Source organism: Hemicordylus capensis, chromosome 5 (assembly GCF_027244095.1).
Source record: "Hemicordylus capensis ecotype Gifberg chromosome 5, rHemCap1.1.pri, whole genome shotgun sequence".
In the NCBI taxonomy this organism is placed as follows: Eukaryota; Metazoa; Chordata; class Lepidosauria; order Squamata; family Cordylidae; genus Hemicordylus; species Hemicordylus capensis.
This window is the reverse complement of record NC_069661.1, coordinates 69455525-69474326: the sequence shown is the minus strand read 5'-3', so window position 1 is coordinate 69474326 and position 18802 is coordinate 69455525. Positions and strand designations below refer to the sequence as shown.

Here is an 18802-nt window from a genome sequence, read left to right as displayed (position 1 = left end):
ATCATGACATCTGCTGTTTCCAGGAAAGCTGGAAAACAGCTAAGTGTTATTGCTTTTTCCCCACACACAGGCAACTTGTCAATTATACAGCGATTTGACAGCACAGCTAAAATATTATCTGATTAATCAGTGCTTATATGTGTCCTTTAATCCTAATTACCATTACTGAAACATTTCCTGCTAAGAGCTGCCCAAAACCTTCTACTGCACATAATAGTTGGACATACAATAGGTCTAGATGTTATAATCTGGAAGCTGGGTAAGTCAAAGATGCCTCTTCTCTAATCTGAAAGCAGCTGAGTTGTCAATAATATAAAAGAGAAAAAAGACACATTGGACCAGTGAAATCTACTTTATTGTTGTGATGTAATAATCTTAAATAAATGTTTCATACTGGATCCCAGATGAGCAGTGAATCCTGCTGTGTTCTGCAGCCGAAGTCTTAAAGCCTGTTCTTCCTCCTACATCTCATCCCTGGAAAAAGCTCTTGACTTTCAAATCTGTACTGTCTCAGCCTTTGCAGTCCAATTATACCCAGAGAGTACAGAATTAATGGCTATTAATTCAAATAATCTTGAACTCATTCATATCATAATCCTGAAGAGATGTTACAATCAAAACACTTGAAGTCTAATTCACACATTATATAGCTGCAAAGTTTATTTTACCACACAGGGTATACTTGGCAAGGAGCTGCAGAAAACTGGTTGCATTAACACATTACATTGTAAGGTGTACCATTTCAGGTTTACTAACTATCACAGATCCAAAAGGTAAAATATGACATGGTGCTCAGATCACATGAACTATCTAAACAAATAAAAATAAATATTCCAAGACTTAAGAATTATACTGTGTATTATTCTGGAAAGTATGTTAGTACTTTGCTTAAATGTTCTAAATTTTTGCTTAAATGTTCTAAATTTCAAGTTAGCAATTTTGACATATTCAGTCTAGCACTATTCAATATGGCCTACATGTCCCTATTGACTCCATGGAACTGAAGAGTCAATCAAATTCAATTTAGGCAATTTATATGGATTGTATTTGATCAACTTAATTACAAATGTAATTGAAATAGCAAATGAATACTTTCCCATATGTGTATGAGAAGCTATCAAGTCAAAAGGGGTAAACTCACAACCATCTCTTCATTATCTGTGTCAGTGATGCTCAAATCCATCACTAGTACATCGCCAGGAGGTGATGTTGATAACAGAGGATGACAAGGACAAAACTATGCTTCTTTTTAGAAAGGTAATTCTCTCTTCTCAAACATGAGATCTCAGCACAAGACCTTTTATATATCTTTTTGTCTGAAATATATTGGCATCTTCATTCAATCGAACAAATATTTAACCTTTCAGAGGACAAATATAAAATATATGTTCATTAGATTAAGACCATGGTCTGAAGCACAGGGAAGAGCCAGGATCAATGGAAGAGCAAAAGCTTCACATGCATCGGCTCCAAGGTTCAAACTCTACAGCTCTGGTTTAAAGATCTCAGGTAGCACAATGCTGCATGGGGACCTTGGAGAGCTACTGCTTGTCAGAGTGGATAATACTGAATTAGGTGGACCAGAGGTCTGACTCCAAAGACAGCCACTTCAAGGAGCTTCCCTTTCAAAATGTTGCACAGTTGAAAGTCCCAACTCATGTTGGAATGATAATGTGCAAAAGAGTTGTTTTGTTGTTCCATCACACAGCTAGATCAGTGAGAAAACTGTTATGAAAATGTGGCCAAGAAGTAAACCAACCAGATGATCATTTTCCTGTAGGAAAGAGAAGAGGACGACCAGCAGCAAGGTGGATGGACTCAATTACGACAGCAATGAATGCACCACTGAGAGACCTTAAAAACCAAGTGGAAAGACAGATCATCCTGGAAAGAAATTATCTATGTGGTCGCTAAGAGTCGACACCGACTTGACAGCACATAATCAATCAATCAGTGGTAATGCACACTGAAGACATAGTATGGTTAGATATTCAACCCTGTACTTTCAGTTCACAATTGAACACAGCTGGGTGTGCTTAAGACCAATGATTTCATCGGGCTTAAGTGTGCTTGATTATTTATCGCTTACAACTCACTGGAAAGGCCCAGGTAGAAAAATGTAGATCAGTGAAACAAGTACAGCTGTCTCCAGTTACTGGTCCAAGGACTCTTGAGGAGATTGTACAGGCTATGACTAGCTAAGTAAGCTGAGCTAAAGGAAGATTAGCTAATGAGATAACTACAGGTAAAAACCCACAAGCCAGTAGAGTCTGTTTCAGTATGACATCAAGTTTTCAGTATGACATCAAGCTTTCTTCTGTAACAGCAAGTCTCCAGCTTTCCTTGACGGTTGGGAGGGAGCCTTCAGACTTCGCAACCATCAGGCACCTGGCTTCTTTTCATGTGGTGAAAGTACCATATATACAAGGTCCCAAGCATATACAATGGCTACTTAATTGCTGATGGTTTTTTTTCATGTGTGTTAATAGATTTAGTTAATTCTGTGCTTCTTCACTGCCAGTCCAAATGTCCCCTCCACCCCAATCATCTTTAGCCAGAGATTTTGGCTGAGAAAGACATGCAGAACCAAACTTATCAACTGTTTTGTTTTCTTCTAGATAAAACTCTTTCCCTCTACGTCTGTTGCTAGGTGAAAGCATAGGGGAAACTGGCACAATTTGTCAAAAGGATTTTGCAAATAAAACTGGTCATTACACAATACTATCAAGATAAATGGCCATTTGTTATGTTCTTAGGAGGATTTTTCTGTGACATGGCACAGCTGTCAAAGCTTCCGTAGAATTTGACTTTTTTGGCAGGAAGAAAAACGCAAATGGCAATCTGCAGCTTGCAGCAGTTTGCAGAATGCTGTCCAACTGCAGTTCCCAATCGCCATAGACATAGCAGACATACTGGAGGATGTCCAGCTGAATCTAAAAGGGGGTGGGGTGATAAACAACTTACAAGTCAACTTACTTATTTTAGAGCCTGTCAAGAGCTTCAGTTGGCTCCTACAGTGATTTAGGGGAATGCTGCTTCAGAGATTTCACAAATCCTTCCTCAGAGCAGCTCCAAAAGGACATGGTAAGAACTTGAAAACAATCATGCGATAACTAAGAGAGAGAGAAAGAGAGAGAGAATATATGAGAATACACAGACATGTGCCCTGTTCTAACCAATAGTCTCAAGACCAAATTGGCTTTTGAGATATCCACAGAGACTCCCCTTCCCTCCCCACAAAAGCGGTATGTACTGTTTTAGCAATTGGTAGAGAGAGAGAGATTGCTATATATGCATGCAATAAAGAGCTTCTATTGAGCAAAATGCCAGTAGCCAGAATTCCCCTCCCCTTCGCCTTGTGCGGGGGGGGGGGGGAGGGAGTTTGTCTCAGCCACCCTGGACATGAGGCCCTAGAAGTGGCCTGATTGGCCAATTTGCAAAAGGGGGCGTGGTTTCGGCTGCAGCACGGTGGATCCACGCCTCTACTCTTCAGTTCTTTTCAGGATCTGCATGAGGAAGGAGCTCTTTACTTGGGCTCCTTCCACTTAGGCCTGGGGAGGGTTCGCCCAGGAGCAGGCGTGGCAGTTCTCCAGCGGGTTCCTTCAGGTCCTGCTGTGCAGGGCATTAGGTAGACAAGTCTCCAGGCTTTGCAGAATACCAGCGGGGCTCTGTGGCCTGTGGGCCCGATCGCAGCCTTCTCCAGTGTCCCGTTCCGGCATCTGCATCACGACAGGGCTTTGGCCCTTTGGTTTGTTGCAGGCCCGGGAGGGCCGTGGGGTGGGGCATTTTGCAAGTTTTTCTACAGCTTTCTTTGCTCTCCTGATCTTTGGAAGGGGTTTCTGGCTGCTTTTGGGGGCCTTGTTGTGAGGGGTTGTTGCTGGGCTTTCAAGTTGGCTTCTGGGGGTTTTTCCTTGAGCTTTGGTATTCCCTGGGGGTGGCTAAGGTTTTTTCCCTTCGTGCAAACCTCTCCCACATCCATAGGGTTGCTCTGTAGAGCAAGAATTGGGGGTTGGCTTCTCCTTCTAATATTGGTTGAGGGCTTGTGGGTGTTTTCACGATGCCCAGGAAAGCTAAGGAGAAAAAGGGTGGGAAGCCTGTTAGGCAGCCCAAAGCCCCCCCCCCCTTCTTCCTCGGATGAGGATGATGAAGAAATGGCCCTTATTAGGGGCTTGATTGGTAGGATGGAGGCCTTGGAGAAGTCTCGCAGCGCTCCTTCTGATAAGGGTGCTGGTCCTTCTGGCGGGGTGGTGGTGTCCCTCCTCCCAAGGTGCCTCGCAGGACCAGGGGGGCTGCCCGGAATCAGCTTTTAAAATCACTCTCTAGTAGGTTGGAGGCGTTGGAAAAGGGGGGGCCCCCAGCTGGCCCGGCTCCTCCCTCAGGTCCACAAGATCCATCCATGCCTGATGACCTGGTTCCTGGAAGGCCTGCTCCTGTGGCTCCATTGCCGTCGCCTGAGGACCCGGCTCCTGTGCTGCCTGCTCCGTCGCTTCCACCTTCTGCTGCACCGGTTGAACCTCCGCCTGTGGACCCTCGAGTACCGGTGGCCCCGGGTGAGCCAGCAGCACCTACACCTCCCAGCGGCACCGGCCAGTGGCCCTATGTACCCTGGCCGATGCCAGTGAGCGGGAGTTGGGGAGTACACTCATATTGGCCTCCTTATACACATCCTTGGGGTTTAGGTCCCCCTGTTAGTATACCGGGGGTTACTGCTGGCCTGCAAGGGGCGGCTGAGCGGGTATGGACGGGCGCTGTGCCCCCGGGTACTCCGGTTGCCCCACCTGCAGGTGTGATCCCTAGCCCGGTTCCAGCGATTTCTGGTACCACCGGTCACTATCCCATGGGGATTCTCCCCGCCGGTTATCATGCCCCATACGGTGGCATGGGGCTGCTGCTTGGTGACCACTTACTGCCTGCTACCAAGGAAAAGATTTTGAAGGGAGAGTATATTGACATTTTTAGTCTCCTTTTTCGCGAGCCAGGAGTAAAACATAAAGAAGGGGAATCCTTTAAGGACCACGAGGCCACTAAGCGTAAGCCAGTTGAGAAGACGTGGAATAACTGGTTGTCAGGATTTACCATTTATATGGGCGTCATAGTTCAGGCGCAGCCTGCCCGTGGCCCGGTGCTTTTAAAATACATGGATATGATCCATAGGGCAGTGTCCGATTTTGCCGGCTCCTCTTGGATCCGGTATGATGAGAGTTTTCGCATGAGGGCTGCCTTGGACCCTTCCCTACCGTGGGACACCCCTTTACAGGAATTGTGGTTAGTTATTATGTCCCCGCCCCGCCCCGTAGAAGGGGATCGGTCAGACAGTGGCCACCTGTTATCTAGGGCAGCGGACCCATCGACATCGGGCGGGGCTGGCCAGCAGTGGGTTCAACCCCACCTGGTCTGCTGGGAGTACAATAACCACGGTAAGTGTACCCGGTCCCCCTGCCGCTTCAAACGCGCATGCGGCGTGTGTGGGGCCAAGCATCCTAGCTCTGCCTGCCCTAGGGCCAAGTTCAGTAGCTCAGGGTCCAAGTTCCGGCCCGGCAGCAACAACAAGAAGGGTGCCCCTCCTCCACCCCCTGCGGGGAAAGGGCCCCAGCCCCATCAAGCTTGATGTACTGGAGCTTTTGCTCCGGGACTATCCGGATCAGGTTGTGGCTGCCTATTTGAACCGGGGTTTCCGGGAAGGTTTTAGGATACCGTCTTCGGCCCGTCGTGGGCTTAGTAGCTCTCGTAACTTGAGATCTGTCACAGGTAAGGAACAGGTGGTTCTCAAGAAAATCAATAAGCAGGGGGCAGCTGGTAGGGTTTTGGGCCCGTTCAAGAGCACTCCCTTCCCGGGTTTGAGGGTCTCGGCCCTGGGGGTGGTCCCTAAGAAGGTACCTGGCGAATTTGGGTTAATTCACCATCTATCTCACCCTCGGGGGTCATCAGTGAATGATGGCATCCCGGATAGTTTGTGCTCAGTACGATACGCATCTTTTGATGATGCTGTCTGGGTGGTTAGGGGCCTGGGACCAGGGGCCCTTATGGCCAAGTGTGATATCAAGTCCGCCTTCCGCTTGCTGCCCGTTCACCCCAGTGATTTTGAGCTGCTGGGCTTCGCCTTTGCCGGGCGATTCTATTTTGACCGTGCCCTGCCCATGGGCTGCTCCATTTCTTGCGCAGCTTTTGAGGCTTTCAGTACATTTCTGGAATGGGCAGTGCAGCGGAGGTCGGGGCTTATATCCACCTCGCATTACCTGGTTGATTTTCTTTTTGTAGGGCGGGGCTATTCTGAGGAATGCCAGCATTTGCTTCGCTCCTTTATGGAGCTGGTGGACGAGCTGGGGGTCCCTTTGGCAAGGGACAAAATGGAAGGCCCCATCACGAGGCTCTCCTTTTTGCGGATTGAACTTGACTCAGTTGCTGGTTGTTCAAGGTTACCCCAGGAAAAATTGTTGGCCCTTCTGGACCTAGTTAGGGCAGCTGGCCGAGCCCAAAAAATTACCCTGAGGGATTTACAAGTGTTAGTGGGCCATCTTAATTTTGCATGTAGGGTGGTGGCCCCAAGTCGGGCATTTTTGCGGCGGCTGTGTGATATGATGGCTGGCCTTTGGGCCCCCCATCATGGGGTCAGGATTACTGAGGGCGCTAGAGCTGACCTCTCCCTTTGGGAATCCTTTCTGTTGGGTTTCAATGGGGTAGCCTTTTGGAGGAATGAACTGTTAGTGGAGGCTGACCTACAAGTCCATTCCAATGCAGCAGGTGGAGTGGGTTTTGGGGTCTATTTTAGGGGTCACTGGTGTGCGGCCCTCTGGCCCGTCGAGTGGGTGAGGCAAGGGTTAGGTAGGGATCTTACGTTTCTGGAGCTTTTTCCTATCGTAGTTGCAGTGCACATTTGGGCCGACGAGTCTTCTAACTCGTTGGTCCGGTTCTGGTGTGACAACCAGGCAGTAGTGCAGGTCATCAACTCACAAACCTCTCGCTCCCGGAAGGGTTATGGGGCTGGTAGGGGCCCTGGTGTTGCAGTGCCTCCGGGCTAACATCTTGTTCCGGTCCCGGCATGTTCCGGGCGTGCGCAACGACATAGCTGATGCTCTGTCTCGTTTTCAGTTGCACAGGTTCAGACAGTTAGCTCCTGAGGCGGCACTGCAACCGGATCTCATGCCCGCCTTTCTGTGGCAGCTTGGCAGTTGGAGGCACAACAGGCCATAGCGGCGTCTCTGGCGCCCAGCACCAGAGCCAGTTATGCGGCTAAGCTTCAGGCCTTTTCCTTGTTTTGAGGATCTGAAGCTTTGGAGGAGGTTTGGCCTGTTCCAGTGTGCCAGCTGCAACAGTTCCTCGTTATGTTACGTAGGGCGGGGCAGGCTGTGTCCACGCTTGGCGGCTACTTAGCTGCTCTGGCCTTTACAGCACAGGTAAAAGGGGTTAGTGATTTTTCAGCGGATCCTCGGGTACGGCGCATGCTCGAGGGCTGGTCCAGGGAGAACCCGGGCAGCCTCGACTCTAGACGTCCTTTCACCATAGATTTGGTTGCTGCAGTGCTGCAGCAACTTGAGGCCTGCTGTGCTAACCAGTGGGAGGTAACTCTTTTTCGGGCGGCTGTTTTAGTCGCCTTTTTCGTCGCCTTTCGTCCAGGTGAGTTGCTACCATGGAACAGGGGCTCCCCGAGGGACCGTTGTTTGCAATTTTCTGTTTTGTCACTCAGTGACGGGGTGGCACAGCTTTTTCTACGCCGTTCTAAGACGAATCAACACAGTAAAGGGCAGTTGGTGCGCTTGGCGGCTGCCTCTGACCCTGGCATTTGCCCGGTGATCGCCTTGCAGCACTACGCGGCCCTCGGGCCTGCCTCAGCGGGGTGCCTGTTTGTCCACGCGGATCAGGCACCTCTTACCCAATACCAGTTCCTGGCAGTGGTAAGAAGGGCATTGGTTGCAGCTGGGGTGCCGCCTGAAGGGCTCACATTACACTCCTTCAGGACTGGGGCGGCTACTACAGCTTCCCGGTTGGGCCTACAAGAGGCCGTGGTACGGCGGATCGGCCGGTGGAAGTCCGTGGCGGTCAGGCGTTATGTGCACTGACAGCGGACTATATTATCTGGATTGATCGAATTTTCTTTTTGGCAGGTGCTGGTGGGGCAGCGGCTCCTGTACAGGTCCTGATCTGTGGCCATTCGTTGGTCTTTTGGGCCTTCAAGCGGACCAGCACCTCCCACTGGGGTTCACAGCTGGGGTTTGGACGAAGAGCCCTGGTGTATTGGTTGGGCATTCGGGGCATGCTGTGGAGTCAGCTGCTCCCGGCCATTAAGGATCACTTAGCTAGATTCCCTGTGCCCACCGTTCTTGTCCTTCACTTGGGTGAGAATGGCTTAGGCAGGTGGACTGGCCTGTCCATGGTGCAGCAAGACGCCTCCGATTTGACCGTACTGCGCAGGTGGATGCCCGGGGTTTGTATCCTCTGGATCAATTGGCTTCAGCGCAGGGTTTGGCGCGCTGCGTTTAACGGGTTTAAGTTAGAAAAGGCCCGGCGCAAGGTTTCGGCCGCCATAGGTAAGTTAGTTTTGGCGGCTGGGGGGGGACATCATTAGGCAACCTGATTTAGCAGCTCACTTCCATGAGCTATATCGCCCGGATGGTGTTCACCTTTCCAAGGCTGGGTGCGATTTGTATTTACACAATATTCGGAATGGGCTTGCTGCACTGTTGGATGGCATGGGGCAGGGAGGCCAAGCAAGGGCTGACCTCCCTGGGTGGCAGTAACAGTGCGGGCTAAGGGGTAAGTGGTTGGTTAGAGTATGGTGAGCACCCTTGGATATTGTAAGGTGGAATGGTCAATCGCTCCTTTGTAGCCTGTGCGGCACGGGGAGAAATTGATTGCCAGGAAACCTGCTTAAGGATTTCATCAACCTTTGGGCTGTGCAGTCCGGGGTGGGTGAAGACCTTGAGCTGTCCAGATCCCCTCTTCTCTGGAGGGCGGTTGGCTTTGAAGGAGACAGGTGGGGTATACCCGCTTGTTTCCTGAGCCAGGGTGTGTCGCCCATGTCAGGTGATGAATAGGATGGTAGCATCCTAGCTCACGCCTAGGGGCCCACACTGTTCTATGTTGGTGATTAATCACCTGGTTTACAGTCCGCCTATGCCTATTTGTTTATTAATAAACATGGCCCGTTTCATCCATTTAACGTCTCTGTGTCTTCTTGGGCCGGGGTCTGGGGACAAACAGAAGCCATAGGCTATGTTCTCCAACAGCGTGTCCAGGGCCTCAACAGCCATATTGCGCAACACATTTTTTTGCCAAGCTGAGCTCACAACCTGAACCTTGAAGTTACTAGGTTTCTCAGACTGGTGCACCACCTAGACACTTTATCAGCATTGTGTATAAAAAAATAAAAGGACAGCCATACTAAATCAAATCGGTCATCAATCTATTCAAGATCTAAGTTGTACATTTCTACAGTGGCTTGGTTGCTGCTTCCTCCTAGGCCACTCACTGTAGAGAACTGGGGAAGGGCAAAAGCACCTGCTACATTTCTGGTTTGCAGTAAGTCCTTCCCACTCCTCGGTCAGATGCCTTGGACTTGCCTTTTAATTTTATACTTCTTGTAAAGATAGCCGTGTAGATCCTAAACTAGTCAGCTGGTTGACTGATGAGGATGAACATGCTGATTGCCTTCCCCCTAAGTTTCTCAGACTTAACTCCACCCTCATTGAAGAGTCCCAGTACCTCTGCCTTCCCATATCTTATCAAAGGTATAGGATCTGATTAAAGGGACTCAAGGTAGAATTTGAATCTAGTTCTGTAGGGACAAGTTCCTGTACCTTTAGTGGATGGGCAGGGGGGAAAATGTTAGTACCTTACATCTATTAAGATGCAAATGTCTCTCTTACTTTTTCCTTAGTCCTTAGTATATTACACCTATTAAACTGCACACATATCTTCCTTTTCCTTGATCAGATATTATGGGAAATCATGGTTTCCCAAGATGTGAGTGAACCTTGGAGAGTTCTGAATTTCATGTTGCTCCCTCCATTCCTTTTGTGCACAAGGAGGAGGAAAATGGAAGTTTTTACTTTTGGTTTGAACTAAACCATAGTTCCCCATTACCATGAACTCGAGAAACTGTGGTATATTCAAATCACAGTTAGGAAAAATAAATCAAGATCAAGCCATATTTTCAGATCTTTTTACTTAACTAGTATGAATAACTCACAATTCTGAGTTCATATGTAATGGGAAACTGTGGCTTACACAAAACCAAATGCAGGAGCTTTCACTCTCCTCCTCTTTTGCACAGCTCTCCAGGGCTCATTCCTATAACAGAAAACCATGGTTTTGTACTATGTCTGAATTGGGCCACTGTTTGAATGAGCCTGTTTCCAATACACAGACACACACACACACACACACACACACACAGAGGGAGAGAGGGAGAAGATTGTCTCTGGAACTGAAGGGAAGCCTATTTCATGTTCTTTATAGTCCATTTTTAGCTATTATATCAAAAATAATATAGTAGGAATAGAAAGTGTTAGGAAAATGCATGCAGGTAGGTAAAGGTTAGTCCATAATTGTACTACATAGCATTTCAAAAGTATTCCCCTGGAACATTTTTTTTAAAGGCCAAGAACAGCGTATCAGCCTATTGATCACTTCGTATGACAATTCCTATGTTCCATTGCTTAGTAAAATAAATCAAAACATGCTGGTGTTCTCCGAGTCGGGGAGATGGGAAATATGTGAGACTACCCTGCCATTTGTCATGTGTAAGCACAAAGACAGATTGGTGAGCTTGCCTATTTTCACCTTCTCTATTGTGAAGATTAGTTTTAGCGGTCAGAAGTTAGGTCTTCAGGGGCCAATAATCCTGCTACTGAAATGACTGTTTCACTGGCTGGTATTACCAAAACTGCTTTTCAGCCTTCTGGCAGTACAGGGGAATGTGCAGCTTGGGGAAGCACTAGCTGCAGGGGCCATATGAACAGGAATTTTTCATGGCTGAAGGCATGATTCTCACCAGTATGACAATCAGATGGCACTTCAGCCAATAATGCCATGTTTAGAAATACACAGGGCACACAGTCACCTATTCCAGCCTACAGGACTGCATACCAAATCTATAATTACATTTTATACCTTGCCATGATCTCTGTCAGGCACAAAGGCAACAGCCAACACTCCATCCAAATACAGTTCCAAGACATGCATCTGGACTGGTTCAGAGTACAGGCATACCTTGTTATTCATGGGGGTTTCGCTCCTCATCTAAAACTGTGAGTAACAAAACTACAAGTAATAAATCATTGTGCCTGTGGGAATTAGGGGTTAGGTTCCAGCGGGGAGTGGGAGGGAGTCCAAAAAAAGTGGAAACTAGCAAAATTACTTGAAAGAAAGTACTGTACCATGCTCCACAAGTTTTCATTGCTCCAGCACTGCCCACCCCACCAAACCACCATTTTCCAGCAACTATCATGGGAAACCTTCTCTTTTTTTCCAACAGATGAGCCACAAAATGGCTCCTTTACATAAAATGGTTGCTGAGAAATTACCTTGGAGGTCATTTCCGGGCAGCTAGCAACCACGGACAGGCAGGTATTAACCCTTTGTATACCTACATATGCCGAGGTTGGGTGACTATTTGTGGACTGCAGAAAGATGAAACTGTGAATAGCAACGTCCACCTGTATTTGGTTATTTTGGATTTAAGCCAGTGCCAGTTTAAAGCCAGTTTGTGTGTGTGTATAGATAGATAGATAGATAGATAGATAGATATAAACTTCTATACAGCCCAAACTTTCGTCTCTGGGTGGTTGTGACTGGAATGCCTCAATCCCTTGCCTTCCCCTTGTTCCTGGCCTCAAACTCTACTAGACTTTCTGGCCTGCATTAAAGGGTACTTCCTTGGGTGCTGATCCCTGTTTGGCTGCCGGAACCCAGCACTGGCTTAAATCCAAAATAACCAAATACAGGTGGACATTGCTATTCACAGTTTCATCTTTCTGCAGTCCACAAATAGTCACCCAACCTCAGCATATGCAGGTATACAAAGGGTTAATACCCGCCTGTCCGTGGTTGCTACAAATTCTATAACTTGCCTTGGTAGGAAACAGTTTTCTTGCTGGCAGGTTTAAGAACTGCTTGCATTTAGATTCTACAGTTCTTGGCGCATTGAACTGAAGAGCAAGGCAGGAAGTGGCTCTGTGAAGCAGATGTTACCTGTAAAAATCAGGATATAGTCTATTATCATTACCAATCCTGCATTTCTAGTCCAGGTCCTTGTGACAGCATATCTAGTTCCCTGCTAACTAGACAAAGAGTCACCTTTCAAAATGTTGATTCTCTTATATTTAGCAGGGGGGAAGCAACTGGCCCTATTCAACCCCAGCAGAGAATCTTCCCAGTGGCTGTGGCTGGTGTCTCCCTTGTGTTTCTTCTTAGACTGTGAGCCCTTTGGGGACAGGGACAGTGGTAGTAATATATGGTTCTCTTCCTGCCATTTTATCCTCTCAGCATCCCTATAAATTAGATTAGGCTGAGGCAGTGATTATCCCAAGGTCACCCACCAGGCTTTATTTATTACATTTATATCCCACCTTTCGTTCATCATGGAACTCAATGTGGCATACATAAGGTTCCCAGGTGGTCAACTATCCAGACAGACTGCCTAGCTTCAGCAAGGTGGCTGTATCATTTGCCCTCAGATAATGTCCCAGGTGAATAGTGATCTGAATCCAAGCCTTGGTTCAGATTTTGAACCAAGATTTTGAACAAATTTTGTTTGTTCTGATCAACCAAGAAAAAAGGGATACAGGTGGAACTCACTATATGTGGTTCTACATATCCACGGTCTGTAAATAGGCACCAAACCCCAGCATATGTGGGTACAAAAAGGATTAATACCCATGTATCTGTGGTTCCTAGGTGGCCTTCAAGGTAATTTCCAGCCACCATTTTGTTTAAAGGAACTATTTTGTGGTTCTTCTGTTGGACAGGAAAGTATTTTTCCCCATGGTTTTTTGCAGAAAATTGGCCAAACTGACAGTTGTGGGGGGGAGGCGCATTGCTGGACAGATGGAGAACCATGGAGCACAGGACGGCACTTTCCATAATTTTTGGTGGTTTTGGACTCCCCCCCTTCATGCAAGAACCTAACCCCTCAGTTCCCATTCCCATTGTCCCAATGCCTCGTTATCTGCAATTTTGTTACCCATAGAAATATGTGGGAATGTAACCCCCATGGATAATGGGATCCACCTGTATTTTTACAGAAACAAATGTTTAGTTGGTGTTTGAATAAAGCACCTCTGGGGACATACAAAAATACATTTAAACAATGATGGAGAAGCAGAGAATTATACAAAATGCAAAAGAGATTGCAGTTGTTTCATCTTTGTCAACTTTATACCCAACATATGCCTCACATAATCACAAGTGAAATAATAGGTGCGAACAAAAAGAATCATCCTTGGAACAAACATCTCTTACTGTCCATCATGGTATTACACCAAATTGTACAGGATTTCTCTCTCTCTCTCTCTCTCTCTCTCACACACACACACACACACACTCTCTCTCTCTCTCTCACACACACACACTCTCTCACACACACACTTTAAATATTTTCTGTTTCAGCTACTTGAAGAAGTCAGATATACATTAAAAATGGATAGTTTTTAATATGAAATTCATTCTCTACAATGATAAGCACCCAACATGATCAGAAACAGTTAAAAAATTCACCCCATACACATAGAACTGTACCACTATTGTGGCTAGTAAACAATTTAACCACAGACTTCAAAATGCTAATTAGAGAATGGTTACCTAAACAATCCTTTAAAAGCACTCAGTTCAATTAAGCCAGAGTCAGAATCAATTATTACTAGTTTAACCCACGCAAAGCATCTGCGCGCTAGTACTTGATTGTTCCCCTCACTCCCCACCACAGGCCCCTCACCTCAGAGTTCTCTCCACCCTTACCTGGCTGCACTCCTGCTCCTCCATACCATTGCTTCCATCCCCATCATCCACCTCTCACCCCTCTTGGTTGCTCTTCCATCTCATTGCTCCACCCCCCTTCACCCCTCTTGGTTATGGCTGCAGCATTGCTTAGGGGGCATTGCTGCAGGCCCATAACCCCATAATCCTCCCCACCTGAACCCAAGCTCTCTCCTGCTCCTCCCCAAAGTAGCAGCAGCAGTTGACCAGGCCCTTCCTCACCGCCACCGCCACCATGGCTGCTTGTCCCCTCAGGCCACTGACAGGCCCAGGCCTGTCTCTCAGCCTTCCTTCTTTCTCTCTTCCGCTCTCTCCTTTCTCTCTCCCCTCCCTTCTTTTTCTCTCTCCACCACCCCTCCCTTCTTTTTTCCTTTCTTTTTCTCTCTCTCTTCTTGAGTTAACAGATCTTGTTCATCTTGTTTCTTCATCTAATTCACATAGTGGCAGCCTCCTCCGAAGGGGCTCTTTCCTCTCTCACAACCACTCTCTTTGTAGACCCCTGCCCACTATCCTTTTTTATATACTAGCCAACCCGCACAGAGCATCTGTGCGCTCTTTGGGGCTGGCTGTTCCCTTCTCCCTCCTGCCCCACACTCTTACCCCTTTTCCCCTCCCTCCTGCCCCACTCTCTTGCCCCCTCCCCTCCCTCTCACCCTCTCCTCCCTCTCACCCTCCTGCCCCAGTCTCTCCTGCCCTCCCACCCCTCCCCTCCCCCTGCTCCTCTTTCCTGCCCCCCTTTCCCCATGCTCTCTTGCCCTCCCCCTCCAATCCCCCTCATCCTCCCTCACCCTGCCCCCTGCCCCCTCCCCTCCCACTGCCTCACTCCCTCTTGCCCTCCCCCTCCCTCTTGCCCTCCCCCTCCCCCTCCATTTTTAAAGCTCTACTTACTGGGCCGCCACCACCATTGCTTCTCCTCCTGGGCAGCGAACAGGAAAGTCCCGCTGCCCAGTTTTCCCCCACCCCTGCCTCCCACGGGCTCCTGGCCTCAGCAGCCGATCCCGGCACCGCCTGGCCAAGAGCCGTCTCCACGGCCGGGCCCAGCACCTCTGCGGCCTGGCCCGCCACCGGGCCGAGTGCCGCCTTTGTGGCCGAGCCCACCACATGAAGTGCTGCCTCTGCAGCCTGCCAGGCCCGCTGCCACTGCTTGCCAATCTTTGCGGCCACCCAAGGAGGCCAGCCAGCTCTCCCCCCACCCCTACCTTCTGCCCCAGTATCAGGGCCCGCCTTCACTTCCTCACTGCCTCGGCCCTCAGCCAGGCCGGGCCTGCCACTACTCACCGCCTCGGCCCTCAGCCAGGCCTGCCGCCACTTCGCCGCTTCCGGGCCGGCCAATTCTCCTCTCTCCTCCTGGGTGCACCAGCTAATCAGGCGCCTCCACAGCCCAGCCAATCAGCTGGGCTGCCGGGACGCATTCCGATGGCACACCCAGGAGAAATAGATAGATTCTTCTCTCCTCTACAATCTTCCCACCAGTAACAACTGCATTCCAACTGACCTTAACCATCACAGGCTTCTTTTCCTTATCTGCATATGGAATTCCCACTACTCAGTCACCATGGTGCTCCTGCTCTGTTACCTCCAATTGGTGTGCGGGCATGGTTTGCCATGGACATTGGCCATGGACCACCTAAGCCTTTTATATCAAGCGATGTTTCATTTATTTGCAGAACTTTCAGATGAAAACATTTACACTTTTTAAAAAACAAAACAAAAAACCCTAGACGATTTATACACTTTTATCAACTAGGATTTTCTCTCACCACGTTAGGTACAACATTTCATCCTTAGTCATACAAATGTATTATATATATTTCCAGAATACTGTTTCTAGGTGGATATCAAAATATGCAGAGGCCCAGAGAAAACAAGCCACACTTATTCAAGACATTCATTAACAGAATCTTACAGGTGTTGTTCCTTCTCCAGCTTCTTTTTTACCATGTTGCTATTCGAACAGACCTCCTGGTAACTGATTGGAAGTGTTTCCTCTTCAACTGTTATGTTGAAATGTACCACCAAGCCTCAAGAAACATATGCAAGCATATTTCTTCTACATATTTCCTCTTTTATAATGCTTCCCTTCTAAACACAAAACAATCTTATGTGGATTTAACTTTATTCATAAGCAACTCCATTTTTTCTCCTTCACCTCATTTTTCTTTCTGACTCCACACCCCACCCCACCCCACATTCTTTACAGGATTCCCACTGACACAAGTGTCCAAACAACAATACACAAAAGATTAGGCTTCCAGCAGCATCTGGTGGGCCACTGTGCGAAATGGGATGCTGGACTAGATGGGCCTTGGGCCTGATCCAGCAGGGCTGTTCTTATGTTCTTATTACTAGACAGAATACAACACATCTCTCCCCTTTATAACAACCAGAACTGAATTGATGTAAAAATTGGTGACAAAATCTTGAAGTCTTTTAGGTGGTCTCCTGTTATGCACACTTCTCCTAATCTTGGATCCTTTGGCACAGGAGCTGTTTGTGATATTTCTTCTGGTGCCAAGGATTGTCCATCGTTTTCAACAGCCTCATCCGTGAGGTCAAAACTGGAGGCAAGATCAAAGACCTCTCCAGTTCCTCTCTCGAGACCAAATTCCCTTCTTTCCCCCCAAATCAGCAAAGAGACACCATGGAGGGTGCAATTGCAAATAGCAAATGGAAAAGAGTGGAGAAGATTTTTTTAAAAACCACTTTCCCCATAAGTGAAAAACCCTCCTCACAATGCTGTAGTCCCAATATGATTTCCTCCTCCCAATCCCACTGTGGCCGATATGATTATTTAATTTAAAAAAAAAAAACCTGTGGGAGATCCTAATCATGAAACTCCCATTTCATGCCTAGTTGTGCCCTCAGTAGAGGTTTATCAGAGCTTTAGGAAACCTTCTGTACTCTTGATGCATTTAAATGATAAATGTAAAGCTCTCCAAACTTTGCATGCAAAGGTTGCACACAGATGCTTTCCTGGCTGAAAGGACCCAAGAGAGACTTTTCCATTTGAAAGCTCTGGAATTCTAAAGACTGTAATCTGAAGAGCTGATGCAACCATTCTGGCTGAAATTCTAGGAAAATAAAAAGAGCTTTGCCATATCAGGCCAAGACTCTAGATAGACCAGCTTCCCATTTCTAACAGTGGCCATGCAGTTCTCCCTCCTCCTCTAGCAACTGGAATTCAGAGGCCATTTACTTATCATGTCTACCAGCCATTGATCGTCTTGTGCTCCCCATGAATTTGAATAGTACCCTTTTAAAACCATCTTAAATCCCTTAACAGTTTGGGCCCTGGATATGTGAGGGAATGCCTGCTCCCAAAGGTTTCTGCCCACTTGACGAGGTCTTCTGGGTAAGGGGCTCTGCTCCAGGTGCTGACAATGAGGGAAGCTCGGCTGTCATGCACGCAGGAAAGGGCATTCTCAATTGTTGCCCCCGGACTCTGGAATGCTCTCCTGGTGGTCACCCGCTCCTCAGTCTCCATCACAGGTTTTAGAAAACATGTGAAATCTGGGCTTTTTACCCAGGCTTTTGTATGATTGTTTCTAATACAGCTGCTTTGTATCTTTTATGGTTATATTGTGCTTGTTTTTTTAATCTTTTAATCAGATCTGTATTTTTATATTCTAGCTATTATTTTAATTGTGTAATTTTTGTTTTGTGTAAGCTTTGTTTTAACTTTTGTGTGAACCACCTTGAGATTGTTTTAATGAAAGGCAGTAGAGAAATTTAACAATAAATAAATTAAATAAATAAAATCTAAGACAGTGTTCATCACCGCAAAGCAAATTCCATAAATAAATTATGTATTTACAAGTATTTTGGTTCCTTGGATAAATTGTACCTTCAGATCCATAGTACTGCAATGGGCACATACAGGGACACATAATATGCTAATCTGTTTTTGGCCAATTTGGAACAACTTTTCCAGCTATGTGCTTGAAGTTCCCCAAATTATACCTATTATAATTTTCCTTATGATATTTTCCCTATGATATTTTCCTTATCTGGATTCATAGTGAGAAATCCCATAAGGAATTCCAGTACTAGTGTTAATTTCCTACGCACTACTGTTCATTTAAAGAATTGTTACAGACCAGGCCTGATTTATATACTAAATATGCTTATTAGCCAGTATACAAAACAGGTCTGGACCAAGTTCTTTTATATTAGTGACAATGTATGAAGTGGATGTAAGGAAGAAAGGAGATCAAACCAGTCCTCAAGATTCAATGGGCTTTATTGAGTATGAAAGACTAACAACTTAATCTAGCAAAGCAGAAAGCAGAATACTCTATTAATATCAGCAACAGTATTTAAACAGAACATCCTAACCCGTACCAATATTCAACCCGTGTGCCTAACTAACATATGTGTGTGCAATTAAATCTTCCTAGAGTCTAATAAAATTCAGATACAGAGAGAAAAGAAGGGGGGGGAGGAAGGCTGTGGGCTGGCATGGTTTTGGGGAGATTAGTAGAGGAAAAGAAGGGGGGGAGGAGAAGGGAGCAGGAAACAGATGGAGGGCCCCAAGGCTTGTAAGGAGCAGCATATTTACCCAGGACCAGAGACTTCTCGTCAGCTGAAGAAGTGAGGCGCTTGGCTGGAGACAGGCGTTGTTGCAGTGCTCAGATCACGGCTGATAGCCGGAGCATCATGGCTGGGGAGTCTTGACTTTCTCACTGCGCAGTAGAAGTCACAGACAGCCTCTGACCATGGCAGAGTTCCTGCTTTGCCCCGCAGCTTAGCAGCAAAACCCTGGGATCCTTGTGAGCAGCTTTTGCTGTAGCAAAAGATTGCTAAAACTCTCTGTCTAAAAGCCTCATTCTTA

At 47.1% G+C, this 18802-nt stretch overlaps 1 protein-coding gene and 1 long non-coding RNA gene across 3 annotated transcripts; one reads left to right on the top strand and one right to left on the bottom strand.

The window, feature by feature from the left end:
- Positions 1 to 634: 634 nt before the first annotated feature.
- LOC128328114 (uncharacterized) lies at positions 635 to 3097 on the bottom strand. The gene is made up of 2 exons (XR_008309024.1): positions 2977 to 3097; positions 635 to 1774 (listed from the first exon to the last, which is right to left on the bottom strand). It is a non-coding gene; the product is annotated as an uncharacterized LOC128328114 (long non-coding RNA).
- Positions 3098 to 3398: 301 nt separating this feature from the next.
- LOC128328113 (uncharacterized) lies at positions 3399 to 9152 on the top strand. Of its 2 annotated transcripts, XM_053257733.1 has the most exons (3): positions 3399 to 3416; positions 3520 to 4550; positions 8103 to 9152. In XM_053257733.1, exons 2-3 carry the CDS (start codon positions 4397 to 4399, stop codon positions 8561 to 8563), a joined length of 615 nt encoding a protein of 204 aa, XP_053113708.1. In that variant the 5' UTR covers positions 3399 to 3416; positions 3520 to 4396; the 3' UTR covers positions 8564 to 9152. The 2 variants fall into 2 exon arrangements, with proteins under 2 accessions (XP_053113708.1, XP_053113707.1); XM_053257732.1 differs by lacking the exon at positions 3399 to 3416 and having other exon boundaries at positions 3495 to 4550.
- The last annotated feature ends 9650 nt before the right edge of the window (positions 9153 to 18802 follow it).

Excerpts from the sequence above, each read along its gene's own strand:
- LOC128328113 (XM_053257733.1), top strand. The coding sequence starts at position 4,397 with ATGCCTGATGACCTGGTTCCTGGAAGGCCTGCTCCTGTGGCTCCATTG. Across the intron at positions 4,551-8,102 it reads TCGAGTACCGGTGGCCCCGG|GTGCTGGTGGGGCAGCGGCT; the intron begins GTGAGCCAGCAG and ends TCTTTTTGGCAG.